This window comes from Gouania willdenowi, chromosome 4 (assembly GCF_900634775.1).
Source record: "Gouania willdenowi chromosome 4, fGouWil2.1, whole genome shotgun sequence".
Lineage (NCBI taxonomy): Eukaryota > Metazoa > Chordata > Actinopteri > Blenniiformes > Gobiesocidae > Gouania > Gouania willdenowi.
Window position 1 is genome coordinate 13883327 of NC_041047.1, and position 25048 is coordinate 13908374.

At 37.3% G+C, this 25048-nt stretch overlaps 1 protein-coding gene across 16 annotated transcripts in view; it reads left to right on the top strand.

Moving 5' to 3' along the window:
* Window positions 1-25048, top strand: part of ptprsa (protein tyrosine phosphatase receptor type Sa) — a 283168-nt gene that overhangs the window by 197919 nt on the left and 60201 nt on the right. For 7 of the 16 annotated variants that reach the window (XM_028444079.1, XM_028444078.1, XM_028444082.1 and 4 more), the window contains 9 exons: window positions 1439-1450; window positions 8108-8377; window positions 8748-9329; window positions 9645-9781; window positions 9904-10048; window positions 16279-16599; window positions 18843-19036; window positions 20269-20295; window positions 21418-21535. In XM_028444079.1, coding sequence (XP_028299880.1) covers window positions 1439-1450; window positions 8108-8377; window positions 8748-9329; window positions 9645-9781; window positions 9904-10048; window positions 16279-16599; window positions 18843-19036; window positions 20269-20295; window positions 21418-21535 — 1806 coding nt within the window. The remainder of the gene's footprint in view (window positions 1-1438; window positions 1451-8107; window positions 8378-8747; window positions 9330-9644; window positions 9782-9903; window positions 10049-16278; window positions 16600-18842; window positions 19037-20268; window positions 20296-21417; window positions 21536-25048) is intronic. The other 9 variants (XM_028444085.1, XM_028444092.1, XM_028444094.1 and 6 more) reach the window with 5 other exon arrangements.

Consider the following 25048-nt stretch of genomic DNA (forward strand, 5'->3'; position numbering starts at 1 on the left):
CTGGCATGTTCCAGCAAAGTGAAAATACATAAAAAACTAAATCTGTCACCAAAAAAAGGAGCATTTCATAAGGGGAAATAAAGACAAAAGCCTACCTTCCACTACTAATGCTAAATGACATTAAATCCCTGTTGAGGGAGCTTTAATAAATTGAAGTAGATGTATTTTCAACATGTATTATTTACATTGTGCATATTGAATAAATATGCATCAGTATCTACTCTGTTTGTTCCCTCTGCTGTGTACCAGATAACTTTGTTCCCAATAAATAATTCATCACTCTGACATTATAAAATGGGTCAGGGAGCTGCTTTTTCATTATAATTGCTATTATCTTACCATGTGAAGCAGCAGCACAGGGAGGGAAAATTCAAAAGTGTGGACCTAAGGGTCATAAATATGGTTCATCTCATAATTTCCTTTTCAGCAACACTTATGCTGTGAGCCTTTGGTCTCCAGCACAGTGTCAAGTTGCAATCCGCCTAGTTCATGCTCTAAAAAAACGAAAACTCTATTAAATCAATATTTAACAATAGTACGATGTTTTTGTTGACACAGCACTGGAGTGTAATGTAGTTAAACATGCCTTGCTATCATTTCTCTAAGATTACATGTAATCTCTATGAAAACAGGCTCCTTTAACATGACTTTTTATGGTTTATGAGTGCAAAAAGGGTGAATGATGACCAAGAACATTTACAGCTAGGATTCAGTGTGTCAATCATTGTGTTTTTCAGTAAACTTCTGTCAATTCTTATTCCTGATGTTGACTTATGTTTTGTTCACAAAGCAAAAAAATGTTTTTGAGGTTAGCAGCTGTGGTGGGGGATACGTTTCCAAAGAAGATTCTAAAGTGATTTTTTAAAAAAAAAGTGACAAATGAAAGCCAACAACTTTACTGAATGGCAGTTTAAAAATGTGCATTTTCAGTCTTAAACTGCAGCTGCTAATTTCATCACAATCTGTCTTTATTTATTTTCTATCGCTCATTAGTTTTTTGTTTTTTTTATGTTTTTGTTTTTATTTTCTTGAATTTCTTTTCCTTTCTAACAAGCCACAACAGGAGCTTCTCCTTGTGGCTAAAGGAGGGTGTGACGTTTTATAAATACTAGTATGGAAACACATGATTTGTCTCCAGTGGCACCCTCAGACTCTTCTCTTACCAGGCGAGAGTGACAGTGTGGCCACTGGGGTGAATCTGATTGTGTTGGTTTTGAAGTTTATTTTAAGGTGGGGGAGGGGGGGAGGGGTTGTGCACTGGAGACGAGTGTCACTAGTATGGACCAGGGAAAGGAGGGAAGGAAAAGATGAAAGAAAAGGGAAATGTAGGTGCAGCTAAACACCTTGAGGTGGCTTTTTTTACTCTCTCTGTGTTTCCCCTATTTTTCTCTTCTCCTCATGTCATTGTGTTCTGCATCAACCCCTTTACATCCCTCAGAGCTTCGAGAAGGTTGGTGTGTTTTTTCTTTTTTACTTTTTTTAACCCACATTTGAAAAAAAAATCAAAAAAATCAACATGTTGAAAATCTCTAGCTGCATTTGCCTATGACAGAGCTCGATATTAATTACTAATTTGAAGAAATACTAATTCATTCTTCCAAACTGTTAAATGGATATGAAAGAAGTTTTTTTTTTTAATTTTATTCCCAAGGAAGATATGATGAAAACAAACCCGGTTAGCTCGGGTTTTGTTCAATTCTTTTTTTATGTTTGCATTGTGGGGCCTTTTCTTGTTTCGCATCCTTTGGTATTGCTTCTGCACTGAAAGGCTTTATTGCACACAATGTCATGGTAACCCAGCATGTGAAAATAACAGAACATGTTGCATGATGGGAGAATGTAACTGCGTGCATGCCTGTACAAACTCATGGCTGTGATTGTCCTTTACTAGCTGTGTTTCCTGTGTTTTGTTCAGTTGTTCCTTCTCTTTATTTATTTCTATTTACTTTTTTATTTTCCTTGACATTATGTGTTTATTGAGCTTTCCCTTTTCAGTTCCTTTTTGTGTTGTGATTTACGGTGTTGTGTGTGTGTGTTCATCCTTTCTTTTACAGTTATAATTCTGACCTTATATTTCTGTTGAAATGTGTGTGTTTTTGTGCTTCATTTGTTTGTGTAATTTGTATTTCTTTATTAAGTTGGTGCTGCTACTGCTTCTTGAGACTAGAAAGTGCAAATGCTAATGCCGAATGAAATAATAACTGTGTATACAGCCAGTGTTCCTGTCATCTTGTTTATAGCAATCCATTACTGACAAAATGAGACTTGATTGGGCGTGATTGGGTTCCATAGTGATTTTAGCCAGCCATTAAGGGATGCCATTTACAGTGTTGTGCGGATCAATAACAATATAATGACTTCAACATCGCATTTGCTGTTGCTTAGCGGGTGCTCAAAGGTACTTTTATTTTTCTAATAGCGGTAGCGAGATGTGATTGGTTTCACTGAATGACTGCTGTTTGTGTTCCCTTACAGTCATGACGTTCAATCAAATTATAATCTATTATTTAAAAGCCTTACTTCCAGTGTAATCATAGCCTCGTGAAATAGAAATGATTTTCAGTTTGGTGGGACCCAAAGTATACAAAATATTAACAAGTACACAAAAAGTGTGAGATATGTTTCAAACGTTAGTATGTAATTCTCTACATGGGTTTTTAATTATTCTCCTTGCTTTTTTATAGTTAACTTTATTTTTTTCTTATTAAAAGGATGGATATTTAGTAACTCTATAGCATTTCCTCTTTTTTTTTTTTTTTGGCTTAGCTTCAAGCACTGATATATTAGAAAGAAGCAGACAATGCAAAAAATGTATTGTTTTACTGGTGTCATACCAGCTACACTTTGCCTGACCCCAAATTTTGTCAAGTTATCAAAGCATTTATCACTGACTGACCTAGATGTTATGCTACCCATCGATTGTGTAAAAGTTGCCCTCCCTATTTTTGTGTCATTAATTATAGGACACAAGCCAAAAAAAACAGACAACAATATAAAATAAAACAAAGCTTGTCTACTTGGATAGTAGAAATAACCTTGATAGCAGAAAGACTGCGCTGTTTTCTAAGCATGTGCACGTTTACCCTTCTTCTAAGGCGTCTGCTTGGATATGAATGTGCCTGCATGCAGTGCTATGCATATGTGTGTGTACTGTTGGGAAAGAAAGCTAGATTACACCTTATGTTCTCACTGGCCAAAGCAAAAAAAATTCCTATTAGATGTTTGTCTTAAAATACAAGCCACTCTTCATAAAAGAAAAACAAAACTTTTGTTTTTGATGGAAATATTGCATTAGTTATTTTGTTTCTTTATTATAGTTCACATAAAGAGTGGATATACATGCTGTGTCATTTTGGCCGCTTGTCATCTCCCTAAAACACCATATCCGAAACGTTGTAAAATCTGCTCAATCCACTACTTGCTTGTTGATACCCCTGCCATGATTCCTGTCAGTTTCCTTTAGGTGACAATTTCCATTTTGATGAGCCACCCATAGTGACTATTTAATGGTGGCACAGTTAGGATACGTTAATACAGGCCGACCCCTGCTGCTTCTATGTAAATTGCTGTAGGCCTCACCCGGAAAGTGTGACTAAAGGATCTCCATACTGTGCCTGTATCCTCAGGCAGATAGAGGGTGTAATCTCAGCTTCAAGGTGACACTAAAGGCTGCACATTATTTTGGCTTCCCCCTTCATTTTGGGGCAGCAATACCTGCCTCACCAAAATGGCCGATAATGTCCACCTTCTGACCTCTGTTTGTTAATTTTTTTCCGTTTTTTTTGTTTCAAATTCTTTTCTAAAACACGAATCCCCTCCACAACACACTGCCCACAAATAAAGTTAGGACAGTACTCTGGCATTCTCTCTCGACTGCTTTTCACCTCGTCCACTGTAAGGCTTCTCTTCTTTCTCATCACATTGGGGCTTAAAATAAGACAACATTTTCGTAAAAGTCCATAGGATTTGTTTCAGTTTTCTTTAAATACAAATTACAAATGGGGTGGCGTGGCTCCTTGTCTCTGTGAACGAGGAGCCAGTTCATGCAATTGGAATTCCTGCTTTTTTTTTTCTGTAGTTTTCGTTTTTCTCCTCCAATTGTTCAATTCGATAGTACACAGATATTGTGGTAGTCATTTATTTGCATGAACCATTTATTTTTGGTGGCTTCAACCATGAGATTCACTTATTCCCCCTGTATTTTCAAATGTAAAATGTTGAACCTGAAAATCTTTAATTATTGTTTTCAATGACCTCATCTTAGGTTTTAATTATCGTTTGTTCATGTTGGATGACCAACAACTCATTTCTAATGCCCTAAGAAGGTTATCCTCACCTAAATGAAATAAACATTTGGCAGGTATTTGGTTTTGGCTGTAAAACAGGTTATGAAATCAGAAACCACTTTCTAGTCTAGTGAAACCTCATTCACTCAGCCATTACAGCTCCTGGTTCATTGGCTGGATTAAATCCCAGAAAACAAAGAGCACACATGCACCAATTGGATATCTCTAATTTAAAAAAAAAAAGCCCTGAATTTTAGCCTCGTTGAAAGCAAAATGGATTAAAAACATCTAATAGTGTTCATGCATACCTGTATGTTGAACACAGCTGCACTCTGGTATTGTCGATGCTGTTCAGATATATACATATGTATTTTTTTCATTTTTGTATAATTGTTAAGTTTTTATTTTAGTCTTTTTTCTGTGTTTGTGCGTGTGTCAGGACCCATTTTGTATTTGGTAATGAAGGCATGCTTGGATGGGCTTGAGTGACTATTTTCTTTTTGAAATTGTATTTGTTATTTAGTGTTTGCCCAAGTGGATGGGGGCACACCTGTTTCTGTCACTCACGCTATAGCTATACCTGTGCATGTTTGTGTGAAGAATGGGCTGCCCATTACCCCTTATTGTCATTTTATTTTGTGATTATTTATTTATTTTTTTTTTTTTTTTTTGGTCTATATAAAGGGGATTTAAAACATTTTAAAGTTGAAATTAATACATACCAAAAATATTTTTCTTTTTTGTATTGTTTTTTTTTTTTTTTTTGAAGACTTTCTTGTTAAATTCAAATAGCTTTTAATACGAAAAAAGGTTTCTTTGATTTTCTTTTTGTCTTCCCTTTTTTGACCTTTTTCTTTTTTGCGAACATTTCCTCGGCATAATATTTTTATAAAACCACCGTCAACCATTTCTTTTTTGAAGATTTTGCCCTCAAGTTTAGATTGTGTTTTCCTAGAGTAGCAGCACCAGAGACATTACCAGTGCATTGCTCAGATGTGTGTGTGCAGAGGAGAATAGTCCTCGTTTTTACATAAGGCTGTATTGTTTTTTTTTTCTTGATCAATAGGATAAAGGTCTTGTAGTCAAGAGAATAGACAGTGGTTAATAAAAAGTTGATAACAATAGATGCTTTGTGGAAAGTACCACCTGAGCTTTATTTAATCCGCTAATGAGGTTTTGCTTCTGTAGCCAACATATTAACATACTATATGTCAGTGAACACTTGAGTGTGCTTCAGGTAGACTTCCCCTCAGTGTCTCTACTTTATATGTGTGCCCTACATCTGTAGAGAAGTCAAAACGCCCAATGCAACGATCATATGAATTCCATTTGGATCAACAACGTGTATTTTGGAATGCTACCCATCCTTGATATTCCCAACCCTAAGTTGCACCCCAAATCTCCTTCTCAGTTTGTAACAACCCCTAAACTCCACCCTATGCCCCACCCTTAAAGGACTTCTCAAGAGACATTTGCATCTAGATGCAATGTTTAACATAGAGACATTGAGACTCGATGACTTGATTTTAAGCCCCAATGTGTGAGACCTCCAAACCCACTTTGATTCATGATCTTTATTTTTTTTTAGTTTTGCAATTTTCGAATTCTACTTCTACCCTTCTTCCCATTTTCCCCAATTACCCTGACCCCACCCTTTCCCTTTTGCACATTGTGTAGTATGTCTACATACTCACTGTCTGTGCACTTGTCTCCCTCTGTCTGTCCCGTCTGCCTTCCTAGTGCTTGAGACGGTTTTTTGCTCCATTTCGTGCCTTGTCTCTCGTCTTTGTCTCTCCTGTCTGTCTGTCTCCAAAGCCATCCCTTCCATTTAGTTCTTTTTTTAGAAAGTTTGCATTTTACATTAACATTTTGTCTCTGTCTTTAGCATTTGCCTCCCAACAAACTTCTTGACATTAGACTGCAATACCGGGAGTATCTTTTAGCTACAGCTGAAAAAGTCACATAATTATTGCATAAAAATACTGGTCAAAATGTGTCATTTGCAGTTTAATGAAGAAAAAATGGCATAACACACAAACAAAATGTTTAACCCTGGTTTAACCCAATGTAGTGCCCACTTGTTAGGCATTTAATAGTAGCGGATGTTCCCCAGTTGAGCTTTAAATTCCAGTAATGATAATAGTAGTAATGGTGAATGTATGCATTGAGAGGTTCTTCCTGTATTTATTTTATCATTCTAATGCATGGGAAGTTCCCCGATGCTTTTATTTCTATCAAGTGCTTGTTGGGAGGCTTTTCATTAGCAATATTTCTTCTCAATCATAATTTCTAACCCCCACTGCAATTCACATAATCTGTACATGCACACACTTCATCTTGTAAAATGCAAATAAATGAGTAGATAAACAGAATAGCAACACTCTTTGTTCATTCACACATGCAAATATAAAGTACCTTCCATGCCAGTCTTCTGTGTTTAAGGATCATTATCCACATTTTCTCACTCAAGTTTCTGGTCGTATTCATGAGCTCAGAGAGTCTCCCTGTATCCCTTTCTAAGCTGTCATCCTGCCCTTTTCAACTGCCTCTCTCTCTCTACCTCGCTCTGCCCCTTTTCCCTTCTCTTTTTCTCATTCGCTGGATTTCTTCCCTTGTTGATCCAGTATCTTTTTCTTTAGGCAACACTCTGTGTTAGTAAGGCTCTTGGTAAAATTACTATGATTGATTTTCTGTGTATTTTTAGCCACACACCTTGCTATTTAATACTTTTTTATTTGTTAACTGGGACTGCAATGTGACAATGTGCCATTGTCACATTTTGTCACATTAGCTGAAGAAACGCAGGTTACACAGCACTGAAGCAGGTTATCTTACCCTTCTTATCCTCTTCTCACCTTTCCTTATCTATCTATACCTCTGTCACTTTTTTTGGTACTCTGTTCCCTATCAGTCTTTCCTCTCCTCAAATGTTATTTCCTCTATCTTGTACTTCTACTTCTACCTCTCCAATCGTCATTTGTCTGGGCATGCTAGCGACCCTTCAGTTATATTCCTCTATGCATTTTATTTCTACTTTTCAATTTTCTGATTTTGTTATTGTTTACTCCTTAATTTATCTCAATATATTTATGCATGTTGTCTGTGAAACTGATAGCTGCATCTATCAATGGAACCGTGTCAGATCTTAATAAGGCTTTGTCCAGTAGATCTACCCTGAACCACAAAAATCTCATTAAAGTTTCTCATCTTTAAGATATGTAGGCAATAGAAACAGGTGTCAAGTGAAAATGTATGGTGGAGTGTGCTGATTAGAGCTCTCAATAGTGACGGTCAATGGTACAGTAACCTTAGACTTCCTGTACTGTGGGTGAAGCCTGACCCACATCTTGAGTGCCTGAAAGGACAGGAAGTTTTAGGTTGCCATGTTGGCCTTATGTGATAGCACCATCACATCGGGCTTTATACCTAATGATCAGGTTATGCTGTAGTTTATGATGTTTTTAAGACAGCAGTTCAGTACCAAAGATGAGAAACTCGTAATAGATTTTTGTGTCTTTACTTGTGCTGTGATGGGTCAAATTGGTCAATGGAACCTTGTTGCTATGAATCGTTGCTTAATTGTTAATCTATATTTTTGTCGAAGCAGTTCTGTTAGTTTAGTTCCTTCTCATTCTTTGTCAATTTATTTCTGTTTTGAACTAGTTTTGTGTTTGACTTCACTCACAATGAGGCTTTTTGTTTAAAGTTTGTTTAAATGAGTCCGTTTTCATCGGCCTTTCTTGTTACTTCTCTCTTTTTGTCTTTTTTTACTCCCTTGCCCTTTTATGTCATCCTCGCCCCTTCCTAATGCTTTATCTCAGTCCGACGGGTGGCTCCACGCTTCTCCATTCCACCAACAAGTCAGGAGATTATGCCCGGTGGCAGTGTGAACATAACATGCGTAGCAGTGGGATCGCCCATGCCTTATGTCAAGTGGATGCTAAACTCGGAGGACTTGACCCCAGAGGATGAGATGCCTGTTGGCAGGAATGTTCTTGAACTGACCAGCGTTCGGGAGTCGGCCAACTACACCTGCGTGGCCATGAGCAGCCTTGGCATCATTGAAGCAGTTGCACAAATCACTGTCAAATGTAAGAAGAATAGTAATTCAGAATGTGATTGACTTTCGTCAAGTGGTTTTCAAACTTTCTGCCCCCCTCTAGAACTCCAGTATGCAGATCCCAAAATAACTGTCAGTTTTAAAACGCCTAAATATCCTATTCCTGATCACTTAGATTTATATTTTTCAATGAAGCTGTTCTTATGTTTGCTCAGAAATACTCATGGGGTCATGAGGAAGCTTCCTTTAGTTTGAGAACCACTTATTCCATCTAAAGTCTACAGTAATGTGTATAGAGGTTTTGGAAAGCCTTTCAGCTTTCATCTTTTCTACAAAAGGTCTTTTTTTGGTATAATTTATTGACAGTGTTTTTCTTTATGCCAATTTTGTCATTATAACAGCTCTCCCCAAGCCTCCAGGTACCCCAGTGGTGACTGAAACCACTGCCACTAGTGTCACCATCACCTGGGACTCTGGAAACCCAGACCCAGTGACCTATTACATCATCCAGTACAGGGCAAAATCTCCAGACAGCAAGTTTGAGACGGTTGATGATATCACCACCACTCGGTACAGCATTGGCGGTCTCTATCCCAACACAGAGTATGAGATCCGGGTCTCAGCGGTCAACACAATTGGCCAGGGCCCTCCCAGTGAGCCGGTGGAAACTCGGACTGGTGAACAAGCACCTGCCAGTCCACCACGAAACATTAAGGCTCAGATCCTTCCCCAGAACACTATGTTGGTGCAGTGGGAGGAGCCAGAGGAGCCCAATGGGCAGATTAAAGGCTACCGTGTTTACTACACTATGGCCGCCTCCCTGCCTATGAGCAGTTGGCAGATCCATAATGTCCAGGACAGCATCATCACCACTATCCAAAGTCTAATTCCTCAAGAGACGTACACAATCAGAGTCCTTGCGTTTACGTCTGTAGGTGATGGACCTTTTTCAGAGCCCATCCATGTCAAAGTACTACAAGGAGGTAAGATGAAACACGTTTTCACTGGGTTACCTTACCAACAGACACCAATGTATAAACAGAACTACATTTCTGGTGATATTGATTATTAAACCAATGCTTTTAGTTCTCGTACTTTAACTAGTGTGTATTTGAATATTTTGATCACCAACAATCACGTTTTTGATACCGATTTCTAAAACCTCACAAACTGCTCTTTTGACTATTACATTTAGCAATCAAATGAGATAATAAAATCTGACAACCCTAGTTTCCCTCTTTTTCATCTTTGGTTTTGTAGAATAGAGCCTGTTCTAATGTTTTCCTGCTGTTGCTCAGTTCCAGGTCAGCCATCCAAATTTCAGGTTGGCGCTGTGTCTGATACAAGCATTGAGCTAACCTGGGAACCTGCTTATGAGAAAGAAGGGATTATAAAATATGAGCTTCGCTATAAGGAAGGCAGCTTTGGCACCCAGGTAAGCAATTTCGTATTTTTTTTCTTGGGTCAATGAACTTAATAATTTTCTTTTCTGTGATCCAGTGCTGTGTTTCTGTCCAGTTGATCAATCTTGTTAATAACAGTCATTTCCACCAATAGCAGAAGAAAACATTTGGACCAACAAATTCCTATGTTGTGGAAAGTCTCCGTCCCAACACTGAGTACCACTTCTCGTTGGCAGCCATCTCTAACAAAGGCATCGGAGCCTTCACAAATGACATTTCCCACAAGACCTTACAAGCCAGTATGTAGCCTTCTTTTTTTTGGCTGACTCTCCGTTTTGTGTGGTAATGTTGTTGTTTTTTTACAGTGAATTATTGATAAAGGTAATTTGCTTTTTAAACAAGTTACTAATGAGGTTTTGTGTTTTTCCTTCTAACTGGATTGTGCTAATGATTTTCTGGCTTTAACCATGTATATATTTATTTTTGTGTGTAAACACAAACACAGCTAAGTCCTGATTTAGGTTTTAAAACTAACATTCTATTAAGCACATAAAACATTATTGATTAATTTTGTGTTTGAGCTCAATATTTTGGATTTTATTCTTACCATTATACCAGTGATAATTCTCAGTTTTTCAGCACACACCAGTTTATTGACAAATTCTATTGTTTTGCCTAAAGTGTCTTTCTTCCAAGTTGGACTAATACTGTTCTACAAATCAAAACTTTGTGGACTGGCAGTTTTACACGTTCACTCTTATTTTTTTTATTTTTGTTTTGTCAAAAGCAAGTGCACTTCCCTTGTGACAGAGACACAAAAAATGTCAGATCTTCTCTACAATCACCAAGGCTCTTGTATGAACTAACCCACCTTTTAAATTTGGGATATACTGTACATCTTAATGTAGCCATTGAAGAAGAAGAAGAATACCCCAATATGGATTCACTAAAATTCTTCCTTGCCCATTTCCTACATTTGGTAAAGCTATTTAATTCTGCTTGTTATTTTAACAGACTTAACACAGCTAAATTATTCACACTTACATGCTAAATATAACAGGCAGAATGCCGTCCCGCAAAGCAGTGAACACTGTAGCATAAAAGACTGCACATAGATTATCCCATCCAATATCCAACCCTAGATATGAGCACTGTTTTAATGGTGGTATTATATGCATGCCTCTAAGTGTAATAACTATGAGGTTTTGTATTGGCATGTATTATATTAATGGTAAAGAACATTCTGACATCACAGGATTAATGGGGTAATGTATGGATCGCACTAATCTTTCTAAACGTAAATCACAAGTAATATAGAAAATTAAATCAAATGACACATGTATGGATGACGTGGCTACTTTTATTCTCTTTAGACTTTTTAAAGGACAAGAAAACAATTATGAGGACATAGGAGAGCCATGGTGGTGGGAGTAGACTTGTGTTAACACATTTTCTGTTTCTACCAGTGCAACTTGTTGGCTGTACCTCCACATCTTGGCGTGGGGGCTTTGGAACAACCACTTCACAGTTGTCTTTTTTTTTTTTAAACTGCAAGGCAGCAGAGCTACACAGACAGTGCAGAGTCACTGCGGAGAGCGCCAGTTGCATGCGACACTCACCACTGCCCACTCCGGGTGCTGTTGAGAACCTGTCAGTGCTCTGTTGATCTTTGATCACTCCAAGCATGAAAGTACTTGATGTTCTTCAAGCCCAATTTCTGTCTTGGTGTCTCTCGGGTACCTGTGCACATCTTCACTTATCATTGTGTTTTGTGGATTTCCTCTCCCCATGTTTGGCATTTGTTCATCACCGATAAAACCACAAGCTGATTGGATTGGATACTCCCCTCTTCTCCTTTTACATCCCCCTGCTCCTGCTCTGTTTTTCTCTTTGGCAGTTGTTCCCTTGTGCATTAGAACAAAAACTCCCCCTTGGAATGGCTTGACATCACCTGCCCATGTGTCCTATTCTTTTTTGCTGCTCTTTTGATCAAAAGTTTCCATGATAGCGTATTATTTTGATGAGTTTCTATTCTTTTCTGGATTTTCTAAAAGTGTTGATTTGACATTACTTTGAAAGCTTGCTGCTTTTTCTTTTTCTTTTTTCAGTTGGGTTCATGTAAGAACCCAAGTTCACTACAAACACAGCGTTATTTTAATGGGGAGCTTACTGTGGCTTAATTTGTGTTATTTTGAGCTCTGGATTCATTTTTGTTCAAAGGGTTACAAAAGACAGACAGGATAACTGCTTGTTGACACCTGCAACACCTACAAGTCAATGATGACAGCATTATTTTGCCTTGAAGATAATGTAAAAGGTTTATCTAAAATAATGTTTGCATCGTCGATATTTGTAGATTTCCTGGTGACTAATAGGTGCTCAAAAAAATATGATCTAAGTTCTGATACATTTTAGCACATTTTGCTTCCGTTGTGTTTTAGATCGGTGTTTTTCACATATTCTTTATTTACTTAAATCCCTGCTTACGCAAGTACCGGTACTTTATACTGTGCATTAGTTAGTTTTTCCTCTACTGAGTGAGTCAAAGCAAAACATTGTCGCACAACACAATGCATAACTTGATCTTTTGGAGCCTCTGAGGTAAGTGATGTGTGCTGTAACGATTCAGTCTGCCAAATTTTTGATTACAACATTGGAACTACTAACATGTTCGTCCAGTTAATTTACCTTTACAGAAGACAAATACACTATTGTTGTATGTTTTTAATTCATATGCAAGGTTAAGATTAAGTCTGACTATGGTAATAGTTGAACATAAAGCACTTCCACACTAGGGTGAGGTGGTGCCGATAAAAAAAAAAAAAAAAACCAACTCCCTATGTATCAGTTTGAAAGTGATAGTGAAGATATGTTAAAATAAAAAAAAACATCAAGTCAAATGATTATCCGTATGAGTTGTGAAAAAGAAATTATTGAGTTGTTGCTCATTATATTTTCAGGATAATGCAGAAATTCCATTATGTTCCTTAACTTCTTCATTAAAGTATGTACAAATAACCACAATAGTCTGATTTCTCTCTCTATCTGGCAGACTGAAATGTTTTAGCACCAATTTAAATGAAAGAGACATCGTAATTTACTGTACATGTTTGCATTGTTGTCTATTATTGTGGTAAAATGTACAGAGATTGATAAAGTTTGTGCTCAGTTCAAGTAGCATTAATTGAGGCTTTTTTGTGGAGGCCACTTCATCAAGAACCTTTAAAAAAAGTCACTGCAAAAAGCATAACTGGACCAAAAGTTTTTTTTTTATCAGCTTGGTCTGTTGGTCTATTGTCCCTTTACTGTTTACATTTTAAAGGCTGAGATTTCCATCTCCATTTCTGACAGTGGCCTTCATTCAGAAGCAAGGCCTCATATATGCTGCAACATTCAGACTAGGTTGGGAACATATTTGTAAGACTGTTCAGACGTGGTCGGAGCGGTCACCATCCTGAGAGCTGGGATGGCGCCTCTCACTTCTCCCGAGTGCTTATTTTCAGTGCAGCGAGCAGGACCTCAGATAGTCCAGGAGAGTTGGAGCCAGGGGACTGCAAGGCCCCAGAGTGGCAGATAAGAATCCCATTTCATAGCGTCAGAATTAATTTCATGCTCTGCGATGAGCTATGAGCCAAGGCCCTGGATTGTCAGGCTTTGTTACACATTTAGATTATACCTGCCAGTAGCCACACACAAGTACCATCTCTCATATTAAAGTGGCAGATTTTAAATCCCCTGTATTTAACCAAACAAGCAGTTTAGGCCCCCACTTACAGTAATTGCAGTAGGTTTTCAAATATATTGGAATAGTTGTTGGAGCCGCACTATGGCCATTTGGCATCGAGAGGAGCGGATTAATTCCATAATGATCAAAAAAAAAAAAGAAAAAGCATCCTGTCATTTGAGGCCTCAAATTAAAATACAGTTCAAATAAAGGCACGTGCTTCAGCAGTCAGTTTAGGAGCAACAGCTTCTGAGCTGAAGGTAGTCATCACCATTTGAAATGCCAAGAGTATTTCACATTGTAGACGTTCAACTCCAGTGCTTTAACATCTTAGCAGACCTGAAAGTCCAAAAAACGGTTGGAATAAAGACATGACTAATTATTTGTCAGGTGTCCTTTAGCATTTCATTCATGAAGGCTTGAAAAGAACTTCCAAGTGAAGTATTAGATACATTTCTTCTTTTGTGGTTGCATAGTTCCAGTGTTTATAATCCTACCACTAGCCTTTATGTGATATGTGCCATTGAAGCTGTGCCCCAGCCACACTTAAACCATTATCAGGCATGAGGATGCCTGTGCACTGTGATAGCCTCGCCCCTGTCAGATCCTAAGCCTTTTTCTGCGCCATACAGATTGAGAACGAAGCAATCATTCTTGACACAGAGTTTGCAAATACAATGTGGGAGAAGGAAAGAAGCTGAAAGGCCCAAAATCCAGTAAGACCTTAAGTAAATAAGCCCATTGGACACAGAGAAGGGTTTGGGAACTGTGGCTGAGATCCTGTCTTATTTTTTTTTGTACGATAGAACATTCAGTTTCACAAAGAAAAAGACCTGTCTCCTTTTTTTATTATCGTTCTTCAGAAACGGTTCGACCCAAAATGACATTTCAGCTAGAACACTGGCCATAAACTTTTAGGATTCAACAGAGGAAAGTGTCAGCGGTGCTTCCTGTATTCTTGCATCTTAGTCTTTTATAAAGCGTGTACGCCACAAAGAGACACAAGTACAAAGCTATGAAATGGGATTTATTTGTATGCATTTGAAACGAGTAAGAATGTTCAGTCATGTGAACAAGAAATGAATTGGATGTGAGTGGCCACCCACTTTTGCCTCCCACTCTCACAGTGTTGTTGACCCTCCGACCCAACAATACAGTATCTAACAGCCCTGGCTACAGCAGCGAGCCAACTCACTCCCTTCCAACGACTCCAAAAGGATTCCAAAAAGACCTTATTTTTAGGTCTGGATTGTTATTTGTGACTAATTATATAAAAGAGAAAAAATCAAATGAGAAGTTCTTGTGTGCTTTCTGGGAGTAAAAGTAAGAGTAAGCGCTTTGTAGTCAGGTGCTGGTGGTAAGAAAGTCTTAACATGTGTTGTTTTTGGGAGTCAGGTACGTATTATGCAGACATTGTTTGTGATGTTTTTATTGCTTTTTTTTTTAATAATGTTTTTCTTTTACTCAGTTGTTTTTTGTGTGTTTTATGAGTTTCCATTGCAAGCCTTTAAATGTTACAGTGGTTCTTTCTTTCAAACTGTATAAGTTACTGAGAAACTCATTTCCCAGTACCCTTCTTCAGTTCATGATTTATGTGTTTAACCTTTGTTTTGGACTGTTTCTTAATTTATAATTTTTTATTTTTTATTAGTTGCTGTTTATCCTTCTTTCTTATGATATACTTTTTGATCATTGGGTCATTTTCCTGCATAAAGTAACAGACAAATGTAATAATGAATGTGATTGATCACAGATAAATTAAATATAGTTCCCATAAAACCACTGCAGATGGCTAACTTAATAGAAATGTTAAAACTCAGAATCTAAAGTACAGAATTATATTGTTGCCTGCGGGGTGGTGGGTTTAATTTCAACAAGTCACATGTAAAGATTTAAATATGTTTTCAAAAATTACTCAAACATTAATTATCGTTACTATACTTAAGTCAAAGCATGTTATCTGATGTTGTCTTTGACATTTTGTTTGATTGTTTATAAGAAATGATTGAAAAAATGGAGGCAAAAACTCAGTATATCATTATATCATCCGAATTCTAGGAGCTGTTTCTTTTTAATTAGAGTGCAACGTATTTTATACATAAAATACAAATAATGTAGTCTGGAGGCGTTATGTATAGACAGTATATGAGATAAAGAGGCTATGCACATTGAATGTATTCAATACTCTTGAGATTAACGGATAACGTGATAGTGTTTTAACACTTATAAACACTTAAATAAGTTTGATGTTGACACTGGAATTTTGTACCATTACCATCTCTACACTAGAACCCCTAGGAATTATATGTTTTGACAAAGCTATAATTGTATCAATATCATATTACTTTTTAAAGTCCTTTGCAAACTGCTGTATTGATCAAGAGGAGCTAACTTTGAAGAAGAGGTTTTAAAAATCCTCTCAGACCTTAATATTGATACTTTCTCAAGTTAATGTTTGTCTCGAAAGATTTACTTTCTACGGTAAAGCTTTGATTTGTCTCGCTACCATACTATCAAAATCAACTATAGTCGCCGTTTCTGCTCGATTTTATTCATTAATGCTGAAACAAATACCCATTTTTGTCTCTTATGTTTTACTTCATAACGTTTTGTATTTGTCTTTGTTTTGCATTTTTCATTGAAATGTTCCTATTGGTTTTTGGGTTTTTTGGATATTTCTTTCTTTCATTTTCTTTTTCTCTCCCATCTTTTTTGTTTCTTTGCTTTTTTCACCCCCGCCCTATTCCCTTCCTGATCCTCCTCACCCATTCCCCCTCTCCCTCCTTATCCTCTTCACCCTACCAGAGCCCTCAGCTCCCCCTCAAGACATTAAGTGCCACAGTGCCAGCTCCACCTCACTGTTGGTAAGTTGGCGTCCCCCACCTTTGAAGAGTCAGAACGGTGACCTGGTGGGCTATAGGGTGCACTACCAGGTGGTGGGCTCATCAGATGGAGCTGGTGATGAGGGAGAAGCCACAGAGGAGCCAACAGTGCCTGCCACAGAAGAGCAGGTGTTGCTGCAGCGATTAGAGAAGTGGACCCAGTACCACATCACCGTTTCTGCCTCAACTGCAATTGGGCCTGGCCCAGAGAGTGAGCCTCTGCTCTGTCGAACAGATGAAGACGGTACATCACCCTCTATTTTTTTAAAAACCTACATCTTATTTTGAGATGTTTAAATATGTGTGAGCTGCAATCTGTCTTACTTGTTGAATACTCCAGTTTAAAAGTGACCGAAATCTCTTTCAGAACCTAAAAAATGTATTGCTTAAATGTGGAAGATAGTTTTTTGCCTTTGTGTGCAGGGTTATAGAATTTCTGTGCATACTTTTGTTAATTTACCTTAAAAATTAATGAAACAAGTTATTTAAAGGGCCCATATCATGCTATTTTTCACTTATCTCCATTTGTTCTAAGAACCCCAAAAAACATAGTATTTAAAGAGACCAATAACAGCTGCTTAGCACAATAAAGGCTTGAATATATATTCAAAGATGACACACAATCCTGTGCAGTAGATAACACACAAGGGAAATCCAGCATTTTGCAATTTCAGCTTGTTACTCATCAACCACTTCTGATATCCTGCCTCCTTCCCTTGGCATTTAACCGTTTCCTATTGCTCATCTGAGAGCCATAAACATGTCTAAGTGACATACACCACAAACTCACCTGTGTCCATATATTGATAAGTGATAGTAATTGGTTTTAGCTTAAAGACCTGTTTGTATCTAAGGTTGCAAGACTGACGACGTACTCTGCAACAGTTTTATTGAGCTGGAGTTCATCTGCGTTGGATTTTGATTAATAACCAAGTCCTTGGTGCTGAAGACCACTGAGGAAAAATACATTCTTGCAACTAAATCCTCACTTTTACAGAAGCACAAAATATACCCCCAAAAAACACACGTTATGAAATAACTAATGGGCAAAGATGTTGAACCATAAACAGTAGAGTTGTGAAAGCGTCACAACAAAAGCATTTCATTGATGGATAGCAGACATTGATTCATGATCCATTTCACACCCATTATGGCAGCAATTGAAGCGTTTTCCTGAAACTGATGTACATGAACAGAAGAGATGACCATAAATTCTCATTTAACTTGTAGCAACATGGAAAGCCACAGCACGCCTCACAATAGGATATTTAGAATTATTTCCCGAAAGTAAAGTTGTAGAAAATTGTCAGAAAAAGAAATAAAAGCTGGAGCTAAAAAGAATCTATTCTGATAATAAGTAAGATTGATGAATGTTTCCAAAGAAGAAATGGTGGAAAATATACAGCTTTGATTGCTTTTTGCCATGTTCTCATTGACATTGTAAGCATCTGAACCAAAATGGAGTAAATTGCTGCACATTTAGGCATGGCACACTTTTGAATTTGAACTATTCTAATGTTCTTAGTCATTTAGTATAAATGCAGGGAGAAACACCATACTTACCTTTATATAGTTCAAGTTTCTGATATCTGTGAATTCTTTGAGTAATAAAAGTTGTGAAAAAGTGTGCCACCCTTTATAGCCGTTATATTGGCTCATTTTTGGTACAGATCTTCAAAACATCAATAGGGACGAGGCAAAATATGATCTGGCAAAATTCGGAAAACTCTTTTTTTCTACCATTATATCGTGAGCCACCCTAGTGCTTATTAATTGTTAAGGATGCAGGAGGCACTTCTTCTTCTTCCGTCTGTGATAACTCCTCCGACATCGTTTGTTCTATTTTGACCAATAAGCTATCATAATGTTCAGATTTGTGCTTGTACTTTTATAATGTGTAACTTTTAAACTTGTTGAGTTATTACATTTTTTGTACTTTTCAACACTGATTAAGCTAGAGTGGAGCTGCTCCAGTTTTTACCTTCAAAAAAGAAATTACAAACCATTCAACCTTTTCAACCTTATTGCTAATGTTAAGCTATTCCTTGGTGAATCCTTTGCTAATGCTAGGTTAATGATATTGATAGCTTAATGCTAATGCTAGGTTAATGCTATTTCTAGAAAAATACTAATGCTAGGTTAGTGTTCATGCTAAGTTAATGCTATTGCTAGGCTAATGCTAGGTTAGTCCTAATGCTATTGCTAGGTTAATATTAATGTTAACGCGAGGTAAATGTTAATGTTAATGTATGCCAATGTAAGCTAATGCTAATCCTAAGCTAATGCAGTGTGACACGGGCCAGCACCTGCATCCTCACTTGCATTTTGTCCTTTTTGTTCTTTCTCATAATATATACGGTCATAACATAAAGGAGTTGATTTTCCCAATATGGAATCCTTCTTTGTTTTGATGATTGTAGTGTTACTGGATATTTACACCTTTTGATGAGAAGTCCTGATTTTACTGTTGTTGTTTTTTCATGGCAGTTCCTGGCGCTCCTCCGAGGCGAGTGGAGGTGGAGGTCCTCAACTCCACTGCACTAAAGGTGATGTGGCGCTCGCTGTTACCAGGCAAACAGCACGGCCAGATCCGGGGCTACCAGGTTCACTATGTGCGAGTGGAAAACGGCGAGTCCCGAGGACAACCCCTCATCAAGGATGTAATGCTTGCTGACGCCCAGGTATGACCATCTCACCATTTCCTAAAACAAATGTTCTTCTCGCCATGCAGCTTCTGTACACTACATGCAGTTTTTTTGCTTAAAAATGTGTTTTCTAAATCCCTGGGTTTACGTAAGCTTGGCTTTCTTTCCTTGTCCTGAATCAGAGCTGTGTACTTGATTTCTGCTGTTGTGGATGGATGTGGGAAGTGATATTGGCTCTCTTTGGCTCCTGGCTTTCATTTCATATATGGCTGTAATATTCTTCTCCTCAGCCTCACACAAAAACTATAATCAAAGCCTCAACTCATCTTGTCCTCCCTCTCCGACAACCCAGCTTTTATTAGGACCACAGCTTTACTGCAGCATCTATCAGGAAAAAATCTTAACTTTATGCCTATGTCACACACAGCTACATGGAAATGCTGATTATAACAATTTGTCCATAGAGTGAAGGTTAGAAATGACAGAAAAATATTCAGCTAAAACTCTTAACTGACACCAATTTGGGGCAGAACATTTCTCAATTTCAGCTAGAATTGGAGATGTTCTTCCCACTGTGTGGCTTTCCACGAGACCCAAATGGATGGGGTGCAGGAAACTTTAAGAACAGCCTTGGTCAACAATGAGCATGAAAAACTCAAATAACTATATTATTACTATTCTAGAATAAGTAATTTCACATTTTGTGTTATTTTCTTACAAATTTTGAAGAATAGTTACAGTATTTTTTAGATTTTTTATTAAATGTTGGAACATTTCCTTCTTCAAAGGAAGCTAAATAGAAAATCTTTGACAACCAATGTTTTAAGGAGAGGTTGTAACGGCTATATACCTGATTAAGTGTATTATATTGTAGCAGTTGGTGGATACAGTGGTTTAGGGACTCACAAAGCTGGACATTTACTTCACTCGTATCAAATGTATGCATTACAAGCATAGGGAGTATTATTCATTGAGTCAGTTAAACCTCAAATTCAGACATGGTTCATTACAGCTTTAAAGTTAGCACAAACTTATCCAGGCCCCATGGGCAGACTAAATCAACCTTCAGCCTTGTTTTGTTTCTGCAAACAGCTTCACTTCCTGCTGACCTTACAGATCTAGTGACCTATATTTCAGACCAGACCTCTGCTCTAGAACCTCTCATGTCTGTCTGTCTCTCACGCTCCTGTTTTTCTCTCTTTCCTTTTTAAAAATGTATATCGTTCTTTCTCTCTCTCCTGCACTCTCCTCTTTGACTTGGGGGTTAGTGGGAAATGGACGATACCGCTGAATATGTGAGTACGAAGTTTCGCTCGTGTGCTGTGTGTAACTGCAAGATGCGCAGCAGTGGATATTGCATCACGCTAGTTACACAACCCCTTCACTCATTATTTATCAAGATTGGAAAACAAAGCATGCCAAAGTTTTCATCTCAAAGAAATATCCTGCCAAACTTTCAGTTAAACTCTTCATTCCACAAATAAATTCTTAATGAACTAATCTGGCCAGTTAGCTTGTAATAAATTACAGCTGATGCAATATTTATTGACTTGTTAGCCTGGAATGCTACGTGTGTCGTATTGTGTGCTATTCACTTTGTCTTGTGCATTGATTGTGTGCATCCGTGTTTTGTTTTTTTTCCTTCTTGTTATTGCTGTGTAATGTTAATCCAATATTTTTTTGTGTGTGTGCAGTTGTTGAATTGATGAATTAGAGTTACTGTGGCACATTTACATCGAATCAAAGAACGCTTCAGTTTTACCTTAAAATCATTCAGCACATTCACTTTGCATTTTGGTTACTTTACTGCCAACTTTAAATTTGGGCCCTAGTTTTCAACCCAGATTTGAAATCTCACTCAATCTGAGCTTCATTAATGCCATGTCCAGTGCAAGACAGTACTTATAGCTCATTTACCTTTATTGACTTATTCCATGCCTTTGCCAGCCAGCCTGTTAGAAACCTCATTCTGTATTCTTTCAAACCCGCCCCCTTGAAAGATTCATTAGAATTGATCGGAAGCCTCTCTTTGAAGAGGACTCAAGGAAACTTAATGGCTGAGCTAAAAACTGCCTGCAAATGGTTACAATGCATTCAGCGAGCATTTATCAAAGTTAAGTTCTTGATTATTGCAAAAGCAATGAGGGGCTACTTTCCATTTACATACCTAATGTCCCTCCTCCACCTTTGTGCCTCTTAGTGTGTTTATGTAATGGGACCTTCCTCCCATTACGCTGTGGGAAACATTACATTAAATGCAGGACTCTTGAAAATTAATAAAGAGGACCAGAGGACACTTCATTTAAGATTAGCATTCAGTATGAAGCACCGTAGGCAGCGTAAAGTGGGGTGAAATGACAACAACCACAGCAGACATTTTCAGATTTTTTTTTTTCTGTCTCTTCCTTCTTTAATAGGAAATGGTTATCGGAGGACTTAAGCCCAACACCACTTACTCCATCACAGTGGCAGCGTACACCACCAAGGGGGATGGTGCTCGAAGCAAACCCAAACTGGTGGTGACCAAAGGAGCAGGTCAGTGCAAGAATAACATCATTAGTATCATTAGGAGGTGGAAATGTGAATTAATGTTTGAATTAGACAGACGTGTAAAGAGTACTAATATATCCTATTCAAGTAGAAGTACTGTTACTTGATTGAAATGTACTCGAGTACAAGTAAGTCATACATACTCAAGTATAAGTAAAAAAAAAGCTCAATTAAATAGTACTCAAAGTAAAAGTTACTAGTTACTTTTACCCCCCATGTTTATTGTTGGTAATAAATATTGCTGCGGTTTCCTTGCATACAGTAAACATCTCATGTATCAACTTAAAAAGGAAGAGACCAAATCTTGCACATTTGAAACTTAATTTATTTTTCACAAAGGCTTCTGTATAAAATAAAAGGTTTGTCAAAATGTAAGATTGTTCTTTATTTATTATTATTATTTTTTATTTGAAATAACACCAATTAATTCAATTCAATATAGAAAAATCCCAGACTCTAAGTATAGCTACATTTATGAACTCTAAAACTGAGAAAATAACCTCCATTCAATGCTGTTTTGGTGCCGTGCATTACGTTTAATCTGGTTGGTCGGCTATGACATGAAGCATTCGATTGTCTGGTCATTTCGTGTTTTTTATTTTTGAAAAATAATAATTTCCTCAGTAATGGTTGGGTGTAGAAATGTAATTAATTACTTTACGTCTTTTGAAACGTACTTAAGTACAAGTAAAATTACTGATCTAAAAATGAACTCAAAAATGTACAAGTACCCATAAAAAACAACTCAGTTACAGTAACGTGAGTACTTGTAATCCATTACTTCCACCTCTGGAATTAGATGTAGCTGATGGTCTAATGGTCCTCACACAGTAACATTTACCCATTAGTACACACACACATTGCCCTGCCATTCATTAGCCATGACCAGGGTTTCATTGATCATGTGTCCCATTGACACTGGGACACATGGACAGGTGCTGCTGGGAATAGAACTTCTCAGCCTTACCATTACTATGATGTGGGTCGTTTTTGGCTTTTGAAATGTTATGTGAGACTAAGTTTACGAGCGTAACCATTTGAATCTGTGACAGCTGTGAAGGTTTTTTGTTTGTTTGTCAGATTTACTTTTGTAATTTTAAATGGGACGTTAGATTCCCATAAACAGTTTGCAACAAGCTCAGATCAGGACCCAGTTTAGCTCCACTAATCACAGCTGTGATGTCTGGACTCTGCTCCTCACTGGACAGGAACACTGCCAGCAATGGCTGAAATGAATAGTAGCTCAACAGAATCACCCTCTGTCTCTACTGTCTCATTATGATAGTAACGACTTTGGATCCGACTCGGGAATTTTGATTGCTGACTGGACATGCAAATAAGATCTGATTGCTTGGAGTGTGTTCCACCATCATTAAACCAGAAAGATCAAATTATGACTAAAAAGACTAAAAGCCACATTTGGACAGAGTGAGTCCAGCCATTTTCCTTCCTTTGTTGCTTTCTTCCATGCCAAAGCTGTCATGTGAGAAAATTAAAAACTACAAAAGTGAAGAAAGTTCGTTTATTGTACATCAGTTTTTCATTCCAGCTGTGTGAATTACTTGGGTTGGGATCAATTGCATTTTTCAATTGTCTGAATTCAATTGCAACTCAATTATGACTACAACAGCAACAGATTCTTTCAATTACAATTACAATTTCAGGGTGTCCGTGGGGTCTTAAAAAGTATTAAAAAGTCTTAATTGCGACTTTATGAGGTATTAAATTTTATTGGTATTCAAGCTTTGCCTCGGTTGTGTACTCGGCCGTAGATTACCTCGGGACCGCGCGCATACGGGTGCAACGTCACGGGACAGCGAATCACCACTCAATGAACACAAACGAAGGCTTTTCTGATACACAGGACATGTAGCTAATGCTAAAGGAGCTAATGCTAAAGGAGCTAATGCTAAAGGAGCTAAGTACACACAGGTAACACTGCTGCGTCACCTACTCTGTGTGTGTGTGCGTGCGTGTGTGAAGGAGAGAGTGTGTGTGTTTTATGGAGTGTTGGTCTTAACATTTAACAAGCATTTATGGTGTAATTTTTATGTTTGAAATGTGCTACATAGATACATTTGATTTGAAGGCCTGTGTATTTCAAGAACAAACAAAAGAAATTCAAGGCATAAAGTCATAAATGAACAGACTGCCTTGTTAATTCACAGGAGTGTGTAGCAAAACTGAATGTGAGGCAGCTTATCTCTGTCAGTATGGATGGTCCCAGTGTTAATTTGCTGAATTTGTCGAAGAGCTGATGGACACAGAGAAGCTGATGGAAAGCAAATCACACAATCTCAGGCACATGTCATACATTTTGATCATGTTGTAATAAGTTCTTGTTTTGTGCCAGATGGCCTTGAATAACTGTCGTTGCTTGTTATGACCTGAGGGGAATGTCTATAAACCTGCCTTTAGTTTAATTTATTATTTCAACTTTTATTCCTTCTCAACTTACATCATTTCTGTTAAATTTACAAACTACAACTGTTAAACATGTGTTGCTAACAACAGCTTAAAGTGGCAACAAGGTCTTACATTTTTTTGAAAGGTTTTTTTAAAAAGTCTTAAAAAGGTATTGAAATTAACCTCAGGATTTCTGCATATACCATGAATTACACAATTATAATTAATGATCAATTACGTAATTACAATTATCGTGCTTCAAGATGACTCTTGTTATAATTTGTACTATATAAATAAAGTTGAATTTAATTATAATAGGCCCCAACCCTGTTAGTGGGCTTTAAGATTCACTAGAGCTGGGCAAAAAATCTATTTAATCGATTAAACGAATTTGTAGATAAAAACCATTTTAATTTTGCAAATTTTAGTTTTTTTTTTTTTGTTTGTTTGTTTTTTAATTTAAAAAAATAATGATTTTTCCCACCACAGTTTTTTGGACTTTTTGGCTTTTTATGTGAGCCAGCCCCCTCTTTGTTTACATGTGTTTACCCTATATGTGTGCCATAGGCATGTTTAATGTTTTATTTGCACTATACTGAGAAGCTAAGGAAAAAGTTAATTCTTTTTTTTAATTGTAATGTTATATGTTGTATAAAATATGTAGTTATGTGATTTCTCAATCAGAAAATTGAAGCTACTGTGAAGTTGCTGTTGCACTTTTGATTAAACCTGGGTTAAAGCTTGAAATTGTTGAACGACAGAGCCTCATTTACTTTTTATTTTGGATTGTTCTATGCATTTTAACTCTTGAGGACAATCACAGCAATACATTTGCACTTTTGACAATGTGTCTGATGTTTGCAGTCATTTGTAAGTGCATTAAAAAAAAAAAAAAAAAAAAAATCGAATCGAAACTCGATTTTTTTTTTAAATCAGAGATTTTTTAGGCAAAATTGCCCAGCCCTAGGATTCACCAATCATACCCTAATGTTTTGGTATGTGCTATGTTACCTATCAGGACTGTATGAAGTGATGTTGAAGCCAAGAGCTGAGCCACTATACACAGCTCCTCCTGCTGCTGCCTGGCAGCCT